Source organism: Manis javanica, chromosome 7 (genome assembly GCF_040802235.1).
Source record: "Manis javanica isolate MJ-LG chromosome 7, MJ_LKY, whole genome shotgun sequence".
In the NCBI taxonomy this organism is placed as follows: Eukaryota; Metazoa; Chordata; class Mammalia; order Pholidota; family Manidae; genus Manis; species Manis javanica.
In genome coordinates, this window is record NC_133162.1 from 30,983,672 (window position 1) to 31,006,361 (window position 22,690).

Here is a 22,690-nt window from a genome sequence, read left to right on the forward strand (position 1 = left end):
AAGGAAGGAAGGAAGAAGGTAGAGAGAGGGGGGGAAGGAAGGAAGGAAGGAAGGAAGGAAGGAAGGAAGGAAGGAAGGAAGGAAGGAAGGAAGGAAGGGAGGGAGGGAGGGAGGGAGGGAGGGAGGGAGGGAGGGAGCGAGCTTAAATTTATTCAGGTAATAAGAGGCATCACCTGATGGTCTTTCTGCTTTCTTCCATAAGCCCACAGTTCCTACAGGGCAAGTCAGGACAATGGAAGGAGAATGGCCATTTGCTTTCCCTGGATAAAAAGACAAGTACACAAAACCATCTACTCCCAGAGCCCACAGCAGGACCTCCTGAGGGTGTCTGTGGTTATTCTTTTCTATTTCTACCTCCCTTGCTTGTTCCTGCGTTGGCCCCCCTTTCCCCAATGCTTTGCCATTTCGTTGACCTACGCAAAACTTTCATTCAAGAGACACAGTAAATATTTACTTACTGATCTCATCAGTCCTCAAGTAACTGAAGGGTAGTCCAGTTCAATTACAGCCTTGACAAAGCTCTCTTTCTTGACTTATTGGCTTGCTTCCAAGAGAATTAAATGTTGGTTTTACAGCACACATGTGGAAATACCATCTGCAATCATTGAACCTCTCTAAACAGACTCACCCAAGGCTACCTGGAGTGTCATTTACAATTGTTCAGAAACCATTCGGAGTAACATGGAGGGGGGTTTCTAGGAAAGCAGCATGAAGCTGGGATATAACACACACAGTGACCCTGTGGTTGTGAGGAAGTAGTTGTGAGAAGCAGACCAGGAATTCTCAATTCCTCTCTCAAGGGCTCTCCCTACTACTGTCTCCTGCCTGACTGCATATATGAATCACTGGTATTTTAAAATACAGGTTTTATTATTATTTAGGTATGGCAAAGTCAACAGATGAGGAGACAGCTGCCACTGAAAAGACAATTTGTTTTACTCATAGATCCCAAGAGTTGGGGGCGTGGCACATGCAGAAGCCCCAGGTTTAGTCAGGAGGAAGGGGCTTGGCAGGGGCATGGGCAAAAGTCTTTATTGTAGTTTCTTCAGGAAGAAATAAGTGAGGCAGGTTGAGCAGAATAGGATTGGCGAGTAGGAAAAATTCCAGTAGGCTCTGGGACAAAGGGGCTGCCCCTCGCTGTCTGGCACCTGGCCCTGGGGTGATTAGGGCAGGAGGAGAGTGGTCCTAATGGGAGAGCCCTGGTAAAGGAAGGGGTTGGAGTTGGCTAGTTTGCATATGAAAGGCTCACAGGTAATTTGTTTGCTATCTCTAGGAGTTAGTTTAGCCTGGGAGGGGCAGGTCCTCCTGGATTAGTCAGGACCCAGATGTCAAAGTATCAGAAAATAGAAGACAAGGTTAATATAACTGGGTGGGGGAGGGATACTATTAAAAAGTCGTGATGCTTGAGCACTGTCATCTATAGGTTATGATGGAATGAGTCTGGGATAGATCCTGGGAACGGGCGTTTGTCAAAGCTCCACAGTGTTTCTGATGTGCAGCTAGGACTGAGCCACAGCTAGCACGTCTGCCTCCCAGAGGTCCGTCCATATGTGCGCTCAGTTTCCCTAATTGAGGAACATGTCCTTTGCATAGTTTACCAAGTTTGCAGCAAGTCATGGATGCCTAGAACCAGTTAATCAAATTCACCTTAAAATAGTTGGGGTTTTTTTTCATTTCAGGCCTCTGACCAGGGAAACCTTTCATCCCCCTCCACCTGTTCCTCCCAGAGGTCGCTGATTTCACCCCCGAAAACCTGCCTACTTCTGGACTTTGAGACTTGCAGTTTTCAGCTTGTTAAAGACGTCTTCATGTTGAGTTTTGCGGCATGACTGCTGACCTTAAGATACACTCTCACTGCTGATACTGTTGCAGCCCTGCTGGTTTGGGCTTTCCTTGAAGAAGATATTATTAAGGCATGAAAAAAGTGAAAAACTAAGGACTTTATTCATTATCACCAAATACTTTGATCCATATCCTCTTTGCAAAAAGGATGAAGACTTAATTGGAATACTTACCTCTAATTTGGCATTAGAAGCCTGAAAAGATTGATCAGAATGTACTTTACATATGATTTTACTGAAATGTACTTATGATAGGCTTTTATTAGTTAGTCCAGCCTAATTTCTAAAAATGGTTAAGACTTAAGAGTATTCAAGTAAGAAGATATGTCCTAATTTAAAAATGGTTCTTCAGCTTTTCTGTAGGTTCAGGAGGGTGTTTAAATGCTAGGGTGTTACATACAACAAACTGCGAAATACTTTAGAGAGGGATTAGTCCTAATTCCTCTTATATAGAAGGCAAGTCTGAGGTGCCACAGAAGTCTGGAACCAAGAGTACTCAGGTGGTTAGAGGACAAGCAGGTCTAGAATCTGGGCCTGCTGATTCCAGGTCACCACACTTTCCATCTCCAAAGAGCCAAGCCCTCTCCTTCAAGAAATGCCCAGATGCAGAAATTCCATCAGGCACTGACCATTGGCCTTCCAGAAATTTCCTTCTTACATATCTCCCAGACATGGGACTACCAAGTATTTTTTTTAGTCTGGACATTTATACTTCAGTGTGCTTTCAAAACTGTGATGTGCCAAGGACCATTTATGAATGGTTGGGAACCAGAAGCTTGGGGTGCCAGGGATCCCAGGTATTGCCCTGCACCTTTATAGGGCTTAGTTCTGGCTATAAGGAGAGAGAGGAGGATTCTTGACTTTGTCTCTGCTGAGAATTCAGAATGGAAAGAAGCACTGAGCTAGAAATAGTTAGCTTATACACCTTATAAACCTGTTATGACTACCAGACTTGGGAAACTTGTTTGTGCAGAGGATATAGAGCCTTAAATATGCCATTAATTTTGAGGCCTTGGCACATACATCTACCTTCAAAGCATGGGTCCTTAATTTGATACTTAAACATACAGTAAAATTAGTATCAGACCCATTTCTTTTAAAAATATCAGAAATCTGGTGGTTTTGCCATGAAATTATTCTCCATTCCACACAGCTATATAAAAGCCACACTATTAATGATCCATTTAAGTACAGTTTTACTGGGTCCTTTTCTGATGAGTAAAGGTTCTTTTTCAATCTCATTCCTCAGACCAGCAAACAAGGACTCTTATAGAAGTTAATACCTTCTGGAGTCTTGGGGTTTTTTGTTTTTGTTTCTGTTTTTTTCTGACATAAAATACACTATTGGCTGTAGCCATCAAGTGAGTGTTTGTGCAAATTACCTACCATTAATGCTTAGCACATAACAGCTATTCTACAACAGTCCCTTTACTCTCCCTATCACTTATTTGGGAGACATGGGGAAATGTGAGGTAAAAGGAGAATAAGAAATTATAAAGTCAGTATGGTTGTCCTTCCTGTTATTTATAGACAGTCTCCATTTTAGGTGCATTTGATTTTGATAAAAGTTGCACTTTTTAATATTCAGTACCTCTAAGCCCATTTTTGGATGTCAAATTTTTGTACATTCTCTGATAAGCATTTAGATCTATAATATGGCAAAAAACCTACTGCCAGCCAACGGTGTTAGCATCTTTGTATGCACATCACTGTGCAATATTATACTTTTTTTTGCATTTTATTCTTATGTAAAAATAAGTGGAAAACATGAAATTGAAAATGCTCATGGGAAATCTAGATCTCATAAACATGGCACACCTGGAGCATGACAGCAAATGATCAGGAGGGCCAGCTCAAAAGTAACAAGTCTTAAACCATCCCCACATTGTTTTTGGGCATTCAACATGATTGGTTGTATGTAAAAGTAAAGAAAATGAAAAAAATTTGGATGAAACAGAGATCAGGTTATCAAGGAATGTCTGTAATGATGAAGTCAAATTTTTCATTTTCTGGAAACAGAACCACCATTATAACAAATTTATTTAACTTCCATATATTCAACTTTGTACACATTTTTAGGAATACATTATGGATTTCAATACAGTGAGGATCATAAACTAAATTTCAATGAGGTGTTCAAAGAGAATTCTAAATATTCTCCTCTGTGGTGCTTTGGGAGATAGCACAGCTGCCACCATCCTTACCCAAGACTTTACAAGCTGGCTCAATAGGCAGTGAAGCTATTGGACAAACTCATTGCCATTCCCTTCGCCTCTAACTATACAAAGTACATTGTCCTCTGTTTCCTAGGCCAGCACCGTTCCTTCATCTTATACTCAAACCAGTGAGTAGATAACCCAACAACATAAGCAACAAAGTATGAAGACTGAGAGACTATGAACAGGAGGTTGGTGTTACAAGCGAATAATTTAACTTGACATATTTAATGATGTGAATAATCCCTAATGTTTTGCCATAATTAGGTAAGGTGATAGTATGACTTCAATGAATATTTCTGTAAGTTAGGCTGAGATACCTATCCTCTTCCCACCTTTTTCTTGCTTTGTTAGTAAAAAGGAGAGGTCCTAGTCTGTCCTATATCACTTCAATAGCTGGGATTTCTAAATCCCTCTCCCATGTGCACCAGAAAGTAAACTGGTTTCTGTGCTCCAAATAGTGTGTGGTTTTGCAGCTGGTTGGCTAAGGAAACATTACTAACAGATTTATTTCTAAAAAAGACAAGTGGTTAATTTGGTAACTCTGAAAGATTCATCCTAAAAATCCATCCTCAATTTTGAGAAATCTGCCTGTATAAATATTTGCTTTGGTTTTACAAATAAGTTGTGTTCTGTTTATTTCCAAGTGAGTTAGGAATATAATATGGTCTTCCTCATTCATTCCTGATGGCTACCACGTACACCAGGCGGTGAGAGGAGGTGAGTAGAAGGTTGAAAGATGTGTTCTGAATGCTGAGGCACAACTCATAATTCATTTTCTCATGGAAACTGTAATAAATAGTAGGTTCTTAGGCAAGCCCGCCAAAGCCCATTTAACCCCTGATGTGAGAGATGTCTTAGCTAGCTGTGCAGTTAAGAATTAGCATGGTGTAGGGGAGAGAACATTGGCTTGGTATTCAAGAAACTTGTATTTTCTTATGGTCTGCTACTGACTTGCTGAGTTCATAAAACTTGACTGCCCTGGTCTGTTTCATCATCTATGAAGTAAAGAGTTTTGTGTTTAGTAATAATCCAGGTCCTTTAAACTCTGTAAGGCCAAGTCTAAGGCAAGAGACTGAGAATTCCTCATGCTGATGAAGCATTACTGGAGACCCCACCTAATTGGCAGTGGCTCTTACGTGGCAGCTGCTGTTCCTTGCCCTGTATCATTGTCATAACAGATCAATTTAAAAAATGTGTGAGAAACAGTGAAATGGGAACTGTGTAAAGAAATTAATGGCCTTAGCAGTTCTTCAGTCTGAAAACCAAAGGTTTTAAGTGATTACTTTCTAAAGAAAGAACTCAGAGCAATTACAAAGTTGTTCAGTATCTAGAACATTTCAGCCTGAACAGAAAGGTTAGAGGCAAAGGTGGCAAAAAGCAATAGAAGTCTTCCCCACCCTGGAAGTAAATAACTAGTGAGACAAAGGTAACTAAGTAGAAAGAAAAGAGATCTTCAAGGAAAATGTATCTTAGTTGCAACCTCAGGAGCTTCCCAGGTGTAATCTGAAACCTGCCCTGTACATATGGACAGCAGGGGGAAAAGAAGAAAGAGCCGGAGCACCCCAGAAGCGTAGGTGGCAGGTTTATTAAGCAAGGAAATTTACAAACCATGCTTGTCTTGGGAGTAGATATCTGCACCTGCCTGCTAGAAACTTAAAAGTTTATAAAAGGGCCTTAGCAGGGTTCAGTGTATATCCTCCAGTGTATATCTGGTTTCAGCACCTTACTCTTACTCTCTCAAGGCTGTATCCTCGGAACAGATTCCATTGTGGTAATGTGGGCAGAGTGTACATTTTACAGATGGGGAGGAAGTGAGGAGCCCAAGGTCTGATTGCCCAAGGTCCAGGTCCCAGGCCAAGTGGTGGTCACATTCTCTTCATTACCTCCTCTAGAGATAGCTGAGGTTGGAAATCAGAAAATATATTCTCATCTATAGACCAAGACTTTTGATTATAATTTATCAAGAATGAGAATAAAAGATTGAAAACTGTGTTTTTTTTGGATCATTTACTGGTCATAAGCTCTTTAACAAATTGAACCTTACTAGAACTACCATGAGAAAGGGGCCGTATAGCCTTTGAGTAGGGGGGTGGGGGAGCAGTTCGTTTCACTAGTATTTTGCTGTTAGGGAATGAAGTCATTAATCTCAATGAAGAAACGGGTGAAATAAAAAATTTTTTATCAATGTTTTTCACTCTCCAGTTTGTCAGAACAGCCTTGATTTTGATGGTGTCCCTGAGTCCTGTTTTTCAGTCTTGAGGTCATCAGTTTCTTAAGTTTTTGAAGCCACACTCTTTCTCTAATCGGGCAATTTGTCCCCTATTCCTTCTTTCCATAACTACTGTTACCAGACTTTTATCACCTAAAGTCATGTATCATCATCATTTCCTAGTATCTGCCAGAGTTCCTGGTACATAGTAGATGCTCAATAAGTTGTTGAATTAATGTCCCTACATGCTCTTCCCTCCATTAAACTCTCCCAAATAATTCACCAAAATAAGGTTTCCTCTGCTTTACTTGCCCATTGCTCTTATTGCCTGCTGCACATTTACACAGTTGGTCACATTTTGTGCAGTTCTTTTCTAATATGCTGTCTGTCTGCTCTCTGCTGTGTGTGCAATGTTCCCTGGCTTTAAGTCTGTGCCCTCCAAAAGAATACATTGTATTTTTTCTTGTGTCTTCCCCTCCAAGCAATTGCCAACCCAGTGCTCCCCACAACACTTAGCAAATGCTTACTGCCTCCAATCTGTGGAGGCTGGCGATGGAGCTTTAAGCAAGAAACTGCTCATCCATCTTAATTCAGTACTTAACGCTGCTTGTTCTTCAATTGCCCATCATCATTTGATTCAAAAGCAGTGATTATTCATTCACAGAGCATTTACTGAGTCTACACCATGAGCAAGTCACCCCGCTAGGTGCTCTGGGGGATATACAAAGATCTATAAGATGCCTCCTCTGATTTCTATAGCTATTACTGGTGTATGATTCATTCAGCAATTAATCATGTACTGCCTAGTGATGTCTCTTACACTAGCTAGAATATGTTCTTTAAATCCTGCTGTGCTATGAGACTTATTGTCTTCATTCATTTATTCATTCAGCAAGTAGTTATTGAATGTCTATGATGTGACAGGCACTATCCTAGCAGCTGGGACAGGTATAAAGATAAATGATGGTCTTTGCCATCAAAATAGGCCAGAATGTAATACAGAAGAGGAAATGGAACTAGATGGTAGGTAGTTATGACCTAACATGTCAAATGCTATTGGAATCCCTAAGAAGGGATACTCAACTTCCAGAGGGCATCATGCAAGGTTTCCCTGAAGAGATGATAATTCAGTTAGGACTGGAAGGAGAGTATTCTAGTGGTTGACCACTTATCTGCATTCTAGGCAAAGGCACAGACATACAAAAGCACATGGTGTGTTTGGGAAATATAGCGATGAAGCCAGAGTATACAGATCAGTGGGAGGTAAAGTTGGGGAAATAAACTGGGATCTGATTGTGCAGCTGCATGCTAATGGAACTGTTTTTTTATTGAAGTATAGTTGATACACAGTCTTATACTGGTTTCATGTATGCAACACAGTGGTTAAACAGTTTCCCATTATTATTAAATCCTCACGCCATTAGTGCAGTTGCTATCTATCAACACAGGAAGATGCTACAGCATCATTGCCTATATTCTCCATGCTAACAGGACTGTCTTTTAGCAAGGAACTTTTTTTCCTGATTACATATGCAACACATACTTGTTGTAAAACACATCCAAATATTTACAGGCATATACAAAATAGAAAGTTAACCAGTGTTAATGGTTTGAAAGTTAACCATGGTATTCTGAAAATGATCTTTCAGATTGTTTTCTATGGGTGGATTAATGTATTACCATTTAAAATGGAGTTATATTCGATTTTTTCCTATTTATTCTTTGTATTCTTTTTTTAAAGTATCTCTTGGATATCATCCATGCCAGTACATACAGGTCTATTTCATTTTAAAAGATATGTATAGATGGCCATCCGTTAGTAGTAAGAAGGGCTGATTCTGGAACCAGACTGCTGGGGTCTGGTCTTTCAGCAAGCCACTTAACCTCTCTGCACTTCACTTACCGTATTTGTAAAATGAACATGCTAATAGGACCTGTTGCATAAGGTTTTTGTGAGGATTCAGTCAATACATGTAAAGGGCTCAGAATGGTGCCTGGCAGGTGAAAATCTTAGCTGTGATTCCATGATTTATTTAAATATTCAGAGTGTTTCAAACAAGAGAGTGATGTAATCAGGTGTATTTTTAGAAAGATCATTCTGGCACCTGTTGTGCAGGATAAACAGAGAGGCAAGACTGGTGGCAGAGATCCTGTTAGAAGGCTTGCAATACATAGTGAGATGGAGATTGGCTGTTACTGGCAGAGGAAAGAGAAAAAAATCTCAGAGAAATTTCTAAGAGATCAAATCTATAACTTGTTGACTGCTGATGGCTGAGAGAAACAGTCGAACTACAAGTTCTACATTTTTGGCCTAGAGGACTGTTTGGATGTTGGTGCCGTATTCATATATCTGTTTGACAGATATTTTTTATTTCTACTACTGGGCGGCACTGTTTTAGACACAGGAAATATGGCCGTGAACAGGAACTCTGCTTAGGAGAGGAGCTTAGATTCCAGGAGGTGTTTATGTCAGTGGACGGGAAACGAATAATCAGTAAACAAATAAATTAGCAAGAATTTCAACAAGGTTGAATAGTAGGGTCCAATAAATCGTGACTTTGAAACACTTATCCACTCCTGAAACGGTTTGACAATCTTCCGTAATGATGATTGTGGGATCTCATGGTTCGTTTACGGCGGTAGATGACTGTGAAGGGTATTTGATCTGACTGCCCGAGCTTGAGAGGCTGCAGGCCGGCCACCATTCCACGGCCGAGGAAAGTTAAGACCAGGAAAAGTTAAGCGTTCTGGCTAAGGTCCCACAACTCCAAGCGCCGGGACGCGGCCCGGAGGTGGCTTGAGATGCAGGCCAGGCACCCCTTGAGGGGCGCCCGGCCAACGCCAAGCGCGCGCCGCCCTCCTGAGGCTCAGGGCCCGGCGACCGGGCGGACGAGGCCCGGGGCGGCGGAGCGGAGCTCCCGCGGTCGCGGGCGGGGCGGCGTCGTCGCGAGGCATTTCCGGCGTGTGCCGGGGTGGCCGAATGACGTGGCTGAGTCAGAGGAAGAACCTCGGAGGCGCCGGGGGCGGGGAGGCTAGGGAGCGGACGGCGGCGGCGGCGGCGCGGAGGAGCCAGCGGCTGGGACCGAGTCCCGTGCTTCTGTCCGCGCCCCGTGGATGCGAATCGGCCGCGGCGGCGGCGGCGGAGGAGTCGGTGGGCCGGCGCCTGGCCGGCGGGACCGCGGAGGATGAGGCCGCTGCCGGGCGCTCCCGGCGTGGCGGCGGCCGCCGCGCTGTTGTTGGTGCTCCTGCCGCGCGCCCGGGCGGACGAGCACGAGCACACGGTGAGAGGCGCCGCGGCCCGGAGGCCCGGGCGGCCGGCCGAGAGCGCCTTCCGGTTGGGCCTGGGAGGAGGCTTGTCTGCGCTCCCGGGACCGGGCTCCGCCGCCAAGGGCTGGGCCTCCTTCCCCTGCCCGAACCTACACGGCGCCGCGTCCCTGGGTCAGGGGCCCGGGAGGCCCCGGGCGAACCTGCGGGAGGGGTCCGTTGGCGGGCCGGGCACGAGGTTAGGCCCGCAGGGAAGGGAGCAGCTCTCCGGCTGCCGGGGGCCACGACACAGCGGAAGGTGGATGCTTCACGATTACCCGTCATACACTAACCAGGAAATAACCCCTTCACGGTCCTCGCTGGCCGTCATTTTCCACTCCTGCCCAAACCGGATTAAAACCCTGGCAAGAGGGCATCCCTGATACCCTGGTGAAGAGTTTACACGTGTACACGCACTCAGTTCCGGGCTTCCTTGTAACTTCCCGCTCACCCTTACAGGAGGCTGACGCCCCAGTGGTGTCTAACTGGGCAACTTCCGACTGTAAGGGGTCCTGGAGTTCCCAGTCTACCGGTCGGCCCGGAAAAGTCCCTTTTCTCTTTGGCGTAAAATTGATTGGCTGCTTACTTAATTGCAATTTTCACTTCAAAGCATGGATCTTAACGACTCTTCAAGTGACTTTCACTTAGGACTGTAACTCGGTGGTTTGCAGATGATAGATGTGAGCAAAGCAGGAAAATCATGTGAACTGAGAGCTTGCTTGGCTAGTAATTTTTTTATTATACGTTAACTCAATGACGTGGTTTTGCATGAGAGGTTGCTTATGTAGTAAATCTGAGAGTCGAGGGAATCTTTCATTCCTGCTAAATGAGTAAGTGATCAATTGTCCTTATTTCAGTGGACCCTACCTTATATTTTATTTGTAATTAACCAGGCTATTTTTCTCTATTTCCTGGATTAGCTAGTAGTTTAGCTAATAAAGGCTCTAAACTTTTGACTTTCATCATCGATTTCAGCCAGAAACTTCCTACCTGTATATTTAGAGACACAAATCCCGAATCGGTGACATATTTTTGTTGGATTTGTGGCTTTTCTCCCTAAGATAATTTTATTTGCAGGTTAAACAGTTAAAAGTTATTTCTTGTCTCTTCTGTCAGGTGACATCTCAAAGTGTAATAATGTTCATTTCCAGTGGGCATCCTTTTAGTCAAATGTATTTTTACTAATATATCTCTGATTTTTTGAACACTTAAGGAAAGTTAATATGAAAAACTTTGAACTCTTGACTTAACTATAGTTCCAGCATATAAGCATACAAACTTAAGAGTAGTGTTCTACCTTTTTTAATCTTGTGTTTTATATAAACTGCTGCAAGTAGGGAAACTTTTAATTAAAATTTCACAAACTGAAGGTGTATATAAAGGCCTTAGATTAATTTATAGATTTAAAATGTAAATACAAGTTTCACTGAAATTTTTTTTGCTAGGAACGTTTAAATTTTTTGATGCCATACTTGCATATAAAATATTTGATACAAGATTTTGAGAGAATGTGGTATGTATGAGATGAGATAATTTCTGTATGTACAGAAATTTAGAATCCATCTCATTTTATTCATGTCTACATCAAACTGGTCTCACATGGTTACCCATTATTTTAATTAAAAACCAAGAAGTTACAGGAAGAATACCATGATAAAAGTATAAAATTTAAGTTGTGTCATTTTTTTTAGCTATTAGCCCAAATATTTTACTTTTTCCAAGTTTCTTGAAAATATTTTTTGAAGACTAGTCACTCACCTTCCCCAGATAACAATACTGAAAAGGCTATTGTCAAGTGAATTTTTTTCCACCAGGAAGGCAGAAGTTGCCAGTGAAGAGAGAATGATAAGGAGGAGAGAAACTGGCAACGAAAGGTTGCTGAGAGGTATTTATAAATGATTGTGGAATTGAAGTATTAAAGAATTTTCAGGAGTTAAAGATTGCCCTTTAGACTAACTTTCTGTAAGAAAAAACAAAACCTGTATGTTTCTAGATAGGGCTTTTCTAGCAGTGTGTGCTGGGTGCTGTTCTAAGTATTTCACATATATTCACTCATATATTAAATATATATTGATGAGGTGGATAGTGTTATGCCCTTTTCATCAATGAGGAAACTGATGCCTGAGAAGTTAATTGCCCAAGGCCTCATGGCCAGTAGGGGTAGAGGTAGGATTTGAGCTCTGACCATCTGAATTAATAGTCTACACCTTATAGGTTATGGTATGTAGCTCCCCTGCTCCCTTTATCCTAAAAGCAGGACAACAAAATATTTGGTATTAAAGTGAGTGATCTGTTGACAGTATTTTTAAATGCTTAAATGTTTGGATAAGTCTTGCTCCATAATGGGTTGTTACTGAGATGTTTGGGGTAGCGTTAAAGAGGGATAGGGTTGACCTACTGGACATTTGACCTGTGTGGTCACATAATACGTGTAAGCACATAAAGACTGTGCTTGGTTTGATGCTCTGCTGTCACCATCTGGAAACTACTAATTTTTGAACAAGGAGTCCTGCATTTTTATTTTGTACAGGCACCACAAATTACATAGCTGGTCCTAAGAAGGGACAACTACTTTATGCAGTTCCACAAAGCCCCTATTTCTCCCACTTTGCCTACTGAATTGGAATTCAGCTGACCATTTGACTCATTACTTTTTATGTGCTGATTTCTCCAAAGCTCTTTTAGTATTCTTAGAAGGGTAATGAGAAGGAAATGTGCTTTGACTTCAAGAGTCTTTATACTTCGAGAGTCTAGAATGTAGAAAGATGTATTCCTTTCCATTTTCTGAAGTTGAAACATATATGGTTTACAGGACCATATTGTTTGAAATAAAAAAGAATACTTTTCGTGAAAAGCAAGTTCTTGATAATGATTGAAGGATCATGAAAAGGATAGAGTAAATGCGAGATGTGTAGGTTGTGATTTGTACTTATTTGGTTTTCTGAAACTTGGAGCACTTGGAAGCATCTGCAGTTAGATTACCATGTCTCCTAAGATTCCAAAGGACTCCATTAAAAAGATTTCAAATTGAGAATCACAGAATTTTAGAACTGGGAAGACTTTAAATCATTTAATCCAACATTTATTTTCCTGATGGTCAGAAGAGGCCTAGTGACTGGCCTAAGGCCACAGAAAGAATCTGAACTTCCTAATCTCTAGTCCTTGCCTTTTCTGTCTGTCTTGTACATACAATTTCCATAGTAAAACTGTGTAAAGATGTCAGCATCAAAAAACTAATAATCAAGGGCACAATAATAATAAAGCACTTTTATGGTTTGTACTATAGCCTTGAATTTGTATGGGTTCTGTTTGCCCAAGATTGCAAAGTCAATGTTTTTTGTTTGTTTGTTTGTTGTATTTGTTACATACCCAGGCTCTGGGCTTGGCACAACAGTGCCAAGTTGAGTTACCAAGTGCTTGTTGAGTTACACGAGTAATTATGAGCTCCTAGGGACAAGAATATGCAATGCTGGAAGCTTCAAGTACAGTGAACAAACCCATAGCATTGTTTATTTTAGGTGCATAGTCTGGGTGATGCCTGTTGTGATTTAGGAGCCCTACTGAGGCTAAAACCCCAATTCTCTGTGGCCCATTGTACCTCTGTTGAATAATATTGGAAGAATCCAAGCTGTACCTAGGGTAGCCTTCTCTCAGCCTCTGCTATAAACGCTTACTACACCACTGAGTGATTTCAGAATGTTTTCTTTGGTTTACTTTGGCAAATGGCAGCAGCCGTTTGTCTTTATTGGAAGTATAGAAACTATTAAAACTTATATGAAGATTTATAAACAGAATAGACTGTTTACTATAAGTAAATTTGTGAGAGCTTTAATATAGATCTGGTGTTAGGAAATGCCATAATTTGTTGTCCTATTTTCAGCTGTTCTATGGTAGACTAAAAGTTTATTTAGGGTACAGAGCTATTTTGAGAGAGAGCAGTTATCTTAAGAGACTATCTAAAAATATACTTCTAATTTACTTTTATTAGAATTCTGATGTATGTGTATTTTAAATAATTAAAAGTCATTGAAATGATCTCTGAAACACTTTCAGAACTGGATTTTTCTTTCTCAGATATGTATTTTAAAGCTAACATGTATCTTTCCTTCCCTTCAGAAATATGATGGCCTTTGGGTGCTCATTCTGAGCCCTCAAGTCCTTTGCCTATCTGTATCAATTCTGATATCTTTATTCAGATTTTACATGAGTGCATTAGTAATACCATCTCCTAAAGTGTTTTTCTCCTGTGAAAAATTAATTCATGATTTTTATCAAGAAGGGAAATGTCTTTGCTTCCCCTTTCCTATCATATAAATGGTATTTAAAGAAGAGAGACCCAGCATTGGTGACTTCCAGAGAATAAAGGTCATTCCTTTTGAAATTAGAGCACAAACTGCTTCTTCGGAAGGTTTTTCTATTTAGAGCAGATTAAAGGCTCAAATGGGAAAGTTCGCTATTCAGTACTACCTTTAATTGCTTTGTACAACTGTACCTTTTTCATATTTAACTTCATTTAGTATTTACTTTGTAGTTCACAAAGCTGACTAGAAATTAGCAGAAATGTAGTCCTCAACTTTTATACTTCATAGCAATTAGTTATATGATCTTGGACAAATTATTTAACATTTCTGTTCTTTAGTTTGTTTTAATCTGTAAAATGGGGGAAATAATAGAACCTATCTTGTAAAGTTTTGAGAGTTCATGTAAAGATCTTAAAAGTATGCCTAGCCCATAGTATGTGCTTAAGTGTTCATTAATGATAATTTTAGAAAAGATGGTGAGATCATGCATGTTAAGGATTGGTCTGTTAAGGCTTTACCTGAAGTTTAGAGGATTTGAGCAGCTCTGAAGGATAAGTAGAAATTGGTTAGGTGGAAAGGAGGAGGACATTATAGATTTAGGGGAATGGCATATGAAACAAGGTAGAGCAGGAAAGGAAGGGAAAATAGTATTATAAACCAGTTGGCTAGAGTGGACAGCTTAGAAGTTGAGTGTAATGGTGAAACTTGTGAGAGCTGGAAAATGAATAGAATGGTGAGATGAAGAATGCAGGTAGTCTGAATTGGCCTCCTCTTCTTAGGCTGCTTCCCAGGGGGGCCCCATGGAAGGAATTACCCGTGGTCAGTGGATCCCTTAATCCACTACTGTGCTTCCTTGACTTTTTTTTCTCTCTTCCTGGTTACATTCTGCAGGCAAGTTATAAAACTTCATCTTTCCCAGTGTCATTGGCCAACTCAGAGTTTTAACAAGGAAAGCATTTACAGAGAGCTTGCTAGGACTTTGTGGGATGTTTTGAAAATGAATTAGACTAGCCTTTCAGCGAAGGGTGGAGGGAAGATCCTTACCTGTCACGTTCTTCCCACAGAGTAGGGGAGCTCAGGGACTACTCAGCAGCTTTAGGGAAAGGTTTTTTCTTCTTAAAAAATGTGAAGTTTTCCTTTTGTTATTTTCTAATTTCAAGGTATTTTTAAGACACATTTTCTCTCTTGAAAGAGAGCTCTTGTCTTGGGAGCACTTATATTCAGGGATAATGGAGAACTGCAGTGAAAAGTCAACATTTTAAGTCCATTATATCTGACCATTGTCTGCATAAAGAGCAATGGAAAAGAAAAGGAACATTTTTGCCTTAATATTCACCTTGACCTTTGTGTGTGTGTGTGTGTGTGTTTATGTGTATATGTATATATATATATACACACATGTATATGAAAGTATGTGCACATATTAGTACATAGGTATACATTACTGCACACACACACACACACATATATATTTATAATTTCTGTTTCAGTTCTCTTCCCAGAAGGAATACTAGACTACAGAATGGTTTAGTACAACTTTCATCATGTCATTACAACTACTACTATTAAGGTTTCATGAATGTTTAAAATGAATGGCTTCAGAATGTGTAGTTGAACACACTGTGACCCTTAAATTATTTTGTCCTTTGTTTCAGTTTGTATAAAATAAAAATAAATGTCCTATTTTACCAGGTATTTATGTTCAAATTTTTGTCTAATTTTAAAGGAATATAAGTATTCCGTTTTTATGGAGGAAGTGTTTCTGTGCTTTTTTTTCCCCACAAGTTACATTTAAACATTTATGGGGACTCTCAACAGGATTAATGGCAAGGTCCTCATTAATAGGCCCTCTTGTTCGGCATTCTAATCTTAAATGGATATATTCTGTTACCTCTCCTTATTTCTCTAACAGTATTATTGTAGTTAGCACACACATCAGTCAGTGCACATATTTCAAACTTGTTATTACTAAGTTGCTAATGAACTTTACATTCCAGCATTTCTTCAGTGTTTTTCCATCATATTATATACTTTTTGCATACTATGCAGCAACCATTCTGCCTATTGAACAGACACCAATACTAATACTAACTCTGGTCAATTTATAATGATTGATTTAGAGCACTGTTTTGAGAATTCTTACGCTATATCCACATCTGTGTCTGTATGTTTAACAGAAAGGAGTACCTTGATTGACTAGTGCTATGTAATCATGAGCATTGGATAGAAGGGTGGTTGCATACATACATTTGTCAACAGATGCATTCAGACCTTTTATTCATTCCTTTATACATGAAGATTATCTATAGTTGTTTTTCTGAATTCACTTGAAACAGCTTATGATTTTCTGTATTGTTATTCATCCTGACCCTCCTCTGCCAAAGCAGAATTAATCATTCCTTTATTGTTGCTACAATAGTTTTTAGTACTCTAATTACAACATTTACTTCTTCATCATATGTGACTCCCCTATGGATTGTGAACTTATTAAAGGAAAGGACAGTATTTTATTTATCTATATATCCTTAACACCTAACACTGCTTGGTACATGTCTCCTGTATTCAAAGAGTAAGGTCGTTTGTTATTTCCTTGATGACCTTGTTGATACATGACCAATGAGACATTTATTGTTTGAAGATGAGGTGATTAGATCTAAGACTTAGGGTGGTGATATGACTCAAAAGGAAGAGGATGCTTTGGATAAGATGATACAAGTCATTGTTTTTGGGAATGCAAAAAGACACAGTTTGAGTCTCCATGTCTGAGAGAATGGTGGTACCATTAGAAAAACAAAATTGAGGGTAGATTTGAGTGAGATGAGTTTGGTTTTGGAGGTGTTGGATTTCAATTTAAAATGTCTGTTTATTTTAGATGTAGGACTGGATGTAAGGATTTGGTAGTTGAACTAGTTGAATAGCTTCCTCTGTTGCTCCATAGCACCCTACTTTATTATAGTTGCTTGTTCAATGTCTATCTTTCCCTTTAGGCACTAAGCTCCTGTAGAGCAGGGAGAAGTCTTGTTCAGAATCCTTATATTAAATAATTGGCATGTGGTAGGCACTCAGTAAATAATTGTACAATGATTTAACTTCTGTACTATTAGTTGACTTAAATTATATCCTGTGTCGTCTTTAATTTATATTGCTACTTTAAAAACCATATTACTAGTTTTTATGTTATTCGGGTAATTGTTATTCATAGAATTATTGGAAGTATAAACTTGAGATCTTAGAAATGTTTGGCAGATTCCCCACTTGGGCACTGGAAAGGTGAAGTCACCTACCCAAAGTCATTGGACTACACTCCAGATATAGCTGCATACAGGATTCACTGATGGGTTGAGCCAGTTATTTATTGAAAGAAATATGCATACAGTGCATGTCTTTCAGGCTGATAAAAGGGAAGGTAAGAACCGTGGCTTGAATGGACTTCGGAGATTTCATTGTATGGCTTTCTCTTCTGCTTGCTTAGTAATTTCTCTCCTCTGTAGCACTTTCACCAATGGCTATGGAAAAGATTAGAAAGGAGATGAAATTTTATTTGTGCTGGCTGGCAACATTAGATTTTTGAGTTTCTAATGATTAACATGAGGTTCTGGATAAGCTATTTTTTATTTTGTTTCTTGTCCATGTTAGCATGGTGAAACATGTTGTTTCTGGGCTTACCATTATTTGATAGCATAAATGTTAATTACAAACACACTCTTGCAAGTATTGGACTTCCTAGAAACCTTCTGTAAAACAAAGTTTGGAAAAGGTAAATCTGCCTGAGATCACAATCAGAGGATATAATTTAAAAATTCATTAAGTTTCATTTTTAAGATATGGACGTTGATCATCAGAATAAAATAAACTTCCAGTATCTTATTTTACAGCTTCCCAAAGAGAGACAGTATATTTTTCTTAAGAACAAATAACAAATATTCCTTTAATTTTAATTAAGTTAAAAATATATATATAATCTTAATTCCTTTTTTTGTTTGTTTCAGTATCAAGATAAAGAGGAAGTTGTTTTATGGATGAATACTGTTGGGCCCTACCATAATCGCCAAGAGACATATAAGTACTTTTCACTTCCATTCTGTGTGGGGTCAAAGAAAAGTATCAGTCATTACCATGAAACTCTGGGAGAAGCACTTCAAGGAGTTGAATTGGAATTTAGTGGTCTGGATATTAAATTCAAAGGTAAGTAAACCTTAATAGTCCTTATAATACTAGTTGGATTGTAGACCAGGGCTTCTCAACTTTGGTACTGTTGATATTGGGGCTGGATAGTTCTTTTGGGGGGACTGTCCTATACACTATAAGATATTTAGCCAAGTCCCTGACTTCTACTCATAGATGCCAATACCACTCTCCAGTTTGACAACCAAAAAAGTCTTCAGACCCTGCTAATTGCCCTTAGTTAAGAACCACTGCTCTAGATTCTAAAAAATGTTTTAATCTCTAAGTGTATTGCATATAGAAAGGTATATTAGTAACTAACAAAGATTTATTTTGAATATTTGTCAAATAATAAATAATGTAAAGTGTCTTCTCATAAATCATCTAGTGATTAGACATAATTCATAATGAATTGATTTCTGGAGGTGTGGGGATGTAAGGGAGTGTATGGATACTTAAAAAATTTGTGTAAAGCATCAAATTAAAATTTGCATCCTTGGCTCAGAATGTATTTATCAGTGTTAATTTACCCTTGCAATACCTGTAGAATAATGTGGTCCTAAATTTTAAGACCTGTTAAAATTGGAAAAAAATCCTAATCTATTTATTATGCAGGCATCTATATTATAAGACCCTTAGAGTCTGCATATACTTTTTATTTTCCTCTGTGAAGTTTGTCAGAGAGTGTATTTCCTATATAGACATTTTAAACCTGGTGAGTAGAAAGCTTGAGTAATTCAAGTTTTGCAGGCTCTTTGATTAAGTGTCTTGATTTTCGAATAGAGCATGGATCTTGTCATCAGGAGCTTTGAATTTAATCCTATTTCTTCTACTGTATTGATTTTAGTAAAGGTGCTTACTATAATTTTGACTTCATTGCCTACATGTACAAAATGAAGAGTAACTGATTTCTGCTATTTTTAGCACTTTTGGGAGGAGGATGTGAAATGAGGTATTTTAAAGATAATGTTTAACTTTGATTTGTTAAATTGTATTGTTTTTAGAATATTTTTTGTTGTTGAAAACAGGTATACATATTTGCATTCCTCCCCCACCCCCATTATATTCCCTGGGGCTTAATTATAAAATTAAGTTGTAAATTTAAGCCACAGTGTCCAGGCCTATAATTTCATGAATTATTGTAAACATGCCCTGAGGTTTGTGTTTTAATTTAATCAAGCAACTGAAATATTTAATTACAAATAAGGAGAAACTTAGACTAGAATGTGTAATCTTTGAGAACCTCAGTACTGCATTTATTCACGTACTTTTCTCCTTGTCCATATTTGGTATACATTTCTATTTTACTAAAGAAGAATCACACAAAATAGGCAAAAACTGAGTCCTACTTTGCTACTACAGACAGATTTCATCACTTTTTGAAATCCTTACCTTAATTACTAAAGAGGAGTAATCATTCATCTGTCCTAATCTTTCTTCTTTTATTAGTTCCTGAGATTTTATTAGAGGCTGAGATGGGAAGATTATTTAGATAGAGGGAGATGGTTTTTATGGTCTAGAAAAGTGGGATTTATTTTCGTTTCAGTATAAGCACCGTTAGATTAAGAGAATAAGAACTGGCCAGGTGTTATTCCCTGACAGTTGGCAGTTCTCTGGAGTCTTGTCAGCTCTGCACCTCCAGCATGGATACACTGCTAATGGCACTGCTAAATTAAGTGGTCCAGATGAAACAGTAAATACCAATTAGATTGCTCTCTTTCTATTGTAGCCCCTTGCATGCCCTTCAAAGATAATGTTTTTTTGGAAAGGAGGTTTCCTGGTTGCTATTTTTAATATCATATAATTTTAAAGGTTGAGTGCATAAACAGTCTGTAAGGGATTGTATCATCTGATTTCCGAAAGGAGGCCAGGAGGTAAAATGATTTGCCCCAGGTATATCACAGTATACTCAAAATGTCATGGAAACTTGAATCTCTGTCCCTATGTGGACTGTAGAAATATTTATATTGTTAATTTTTCATCTTTCGAGTATTTGATTTTTAAAGGTTCTTTAAAGGTTCTTTTGAAGGCATATTCAAGTATGAAAATAAAATATTGGAAATTAATTGGGAAAATTTCCAAAATATTTGGAAAATATAGGCAAAACCTGTATATATATACACACACATATATATACACACACAGACTTTTTTTTGACCTACTAGATTCTCTCAAGCTAAATGGATTGGTATTATTTCATAAAATGAAGGTCACTAAACAGACTCCTTTAGGGAACCTAATGATAGTCTTAAATCTAATGTAAGATGCCTCTAACTTGAGATTTTATGCATAACTTTTTTTTTCTTCCTAATAGTCTTACATACTACCATTAGAAATAAATGCTAAATTGAGGCCATGTAGAGAAAATTTAAAAGGGAAGGCAGGCTTAAGTTGGATATCTTTGAACCAGGCCTTAATCCATTGGCCTATAATTTTAGAGGATATCTCTTGGAATCTTGCCATTGTGGAATGGAAAGAACATGTGCTTTAGAATCAGAGAAAACTGATTCAGCCCAGCCCTGCCTCTGCTCACCTGTGTAATCATGGGCAAATCATTCAAGCTCTTTGATCTCATCTTCCTCATCTGTGAAATGAGGAATATATATCCAGTTGATAGAATTGTTGTCAAATTTAAATGGGGTAAGATTGAGCATTTACCAGAGTTTCTGATATACAGTTTACATTAAAAAATTGATCATTGATGTGAATACTAACAACACATAGTGTGGGGCTATAGTTCCAACTTGATTTTATATCAAGAATTGTGAAATGTGAAATCAGTTTGTTGGTTACAGAGTCTGATTCACCCTCAACCTGTTGCACTAACCTCCTGGGTAGTTCACCTAGATCCACTTGGGCAGGGACAGCAGCCTTCTCACTCATTCTTGAATGCTGAGCTATTATGACATCATAAGCTCTCGATAAATTGTCTAGCACCTGGGCAGTTTGTGCCTACTTGTTCTTTATGATAATTGGTTCATTATGATCATTAGCTGGAATAATAATTCCTCATATGATAATTGGTTTATTCTGATCATTAGCCGGAATAGTAATTCCTAACCAGGGGAGGTCAGTACCCACTGCCTTTCCCCTCATTTGACAAATCTTTTAGTATAATGAAACAGTTGTTGAAAAATCGGTGTCTCCTAGTGGATTTCTTCTTCCCATTTTTTAAATTGATCTTCCCTTGGATTTTCTTTTCCTTGGATATCCCAACTTAATAGAGGGATGAAATTATTTTAAAAGTCTTTCTTGTACTTTTCTATAGTGAAATGGTGAATTGAGAGTACTGCAGATAAAGAAAAATGTCAAGGACTGCATAGAGGGGCTCAGAGATTAAATAACTTGGCCAAGGATTCACAGATGGACAGTGTCTGGGTGAGGATTTGAAGCCAGGCAGCCCAGCACTAGAGTTTGAGCTTTTAACCATTATACACTCTCTCCCTTCAAATATCTGCCTGGGTGGTAAAGGCCTGATTGCCAAAGGGTGGAGAAAGGTCTTGGAGGGTGGCATATCCTTTCAGTCAGCCTGAAGATTTTTACTTAAGCTAATCCACCCACCCTATTCTCTGTCCCTGGATTCCACTTTCCCAGCTCTCCCCAAATCTGCAGCCTCTCTGGTGAAGTGTTACAGGAAAAGATCCTTCTGGTCCCCTGTAGGGAAAAAGTTGAGACCATTCATCTAGTTGTGTTATAGGTGGAAGAGGAAATGTGGGCATCCGATCCATCCATAAATTATTTTTATGCAGTTCCCCTCTATGTTCAGCACTACTTATGTCCCCTTTCGAAGTCTAGGGTGCCTCCAAGTCCTGAGCGGAGCCCCCTCCCGAGACACCAGCCTCCTCCATTCTGTTAGTTTTTTTCTGGTGTATTCCTCTGCTCTCTTAGCTGTTTCCCATTTTACAAAAAAAAAGATGTTGAAATCTTTTCCCACTGTCATCTTCTTTTTGTCCTTGTGCACCTACATTTTTATTTCTTTATTGACATTTTAATGGAGTTTCAGGAGGGAAAAGACACATGCTGTGGTTAATCTGCCTTGCTTAATTGCAGTCTGGGAACTTGATACAGCATTTTGTCCTGTTGGTTTCAATTTCAACCAGTGTTTGAGCCAGACCAAATAATTTGAATTTTGTGTTGAATCTTGAATCTAGGTGTTTTGAATTCTTGGTATTAGCAATTCCTTAAATCTTGTGCTTACTGCAAATTTGAATAGCATTGCCTTTTTCCAAGTTCTTATTCAAACCATTGATAACATTCTTCTTCAGATTGGCATCTATCTTTTTTTATTTTCAAAGGCATGTACATATATTTATTTTTTCTGATTTTAACAGTGATATCGGATCAGTGCACAAAATTTAGAAACTACAGAGAAATAGTAAAAAGAAAATAAAAACCACCTGGATTTAATTGTCATTAATATTTTCTTTCGTCCTTTACATTCATCTACTTAAAATCTTTAAAAATTAGGTCTTTATATATATTATGTACCAGTACTGTTCTAAATACTCATTTAGTAAGTTAATATATAAATTAGTTTTTATTCTTTTTTTCCTTAGCATCTTAATGAGTTTGTCCTCATATTGTTACTCTTTTTATGTGTTTATATTACATTCTACAACTTGGGTGTTGTGATTTCCCATTTCCTAATTATAA

General features: G+C 38.8%; 2 protein-coding genes and 1 long non-coding RNA gene across 3 annotated transcripts in view; 2 read left to right on the plus strand and 1 right to left on the minus strand.

The window, feature by feature from the left end:
• Positions 1-6,050, plus strand: part of PIK3AP1 (phosphoinositide-3-kinase adaptor protein 1) — a 110,064-nt gene extending 104,014 nt beyond the window's left edge. The window contains exon 17 of the mRNA XM_037015772.2: positions 1,680-6,050. Coding sequence (XP_036871667.2) covers positions 1,680-1,737 — 58 coding nt within the window. The 3' untranslated portion in view covers positions 1,738-6,050. The remainder of the gene's footprint in view (positions 1-1,679) is intronic.
• Positions 6,051-9,250: 3,200 nt separating this feature from the next.
• The window catches only part of TM9SF3 (transmembrane 9 superfamily member 3), a 68,165-nt gene continuing 54,725 nt past the window's right edge, over positions 9,251-22,690 (plus strand). Inside the window, exons 1-2 of the mRNA XM_037015774.2 lie at positions 9,251-9,550; positions 17,863-18,058. Coding sequence (XP_036871669.1) covers positions 9,455-9,550; positions 17,863-18,058 — 292 coding nt within the window. The 5' untranslated portion in view covers positions 9,251-9,454. The remainder of the gene's footprint in view (positions 9,551-17,862; positions 18,059-22,690) is intronic.
• LOC140850374 (uncharacterized) lies at positions 12,065-20,926 on the minus strand. The gene is made up of 2 exons (XR_012133094.1): positions 20,865-20,926; positions 12,065-17,379 (listed from the first exon to the last, which is right to left on the minus strand). It is a non-coding gene; the product is annotated as an uncharacterized lncRNA (long non-coding RNA).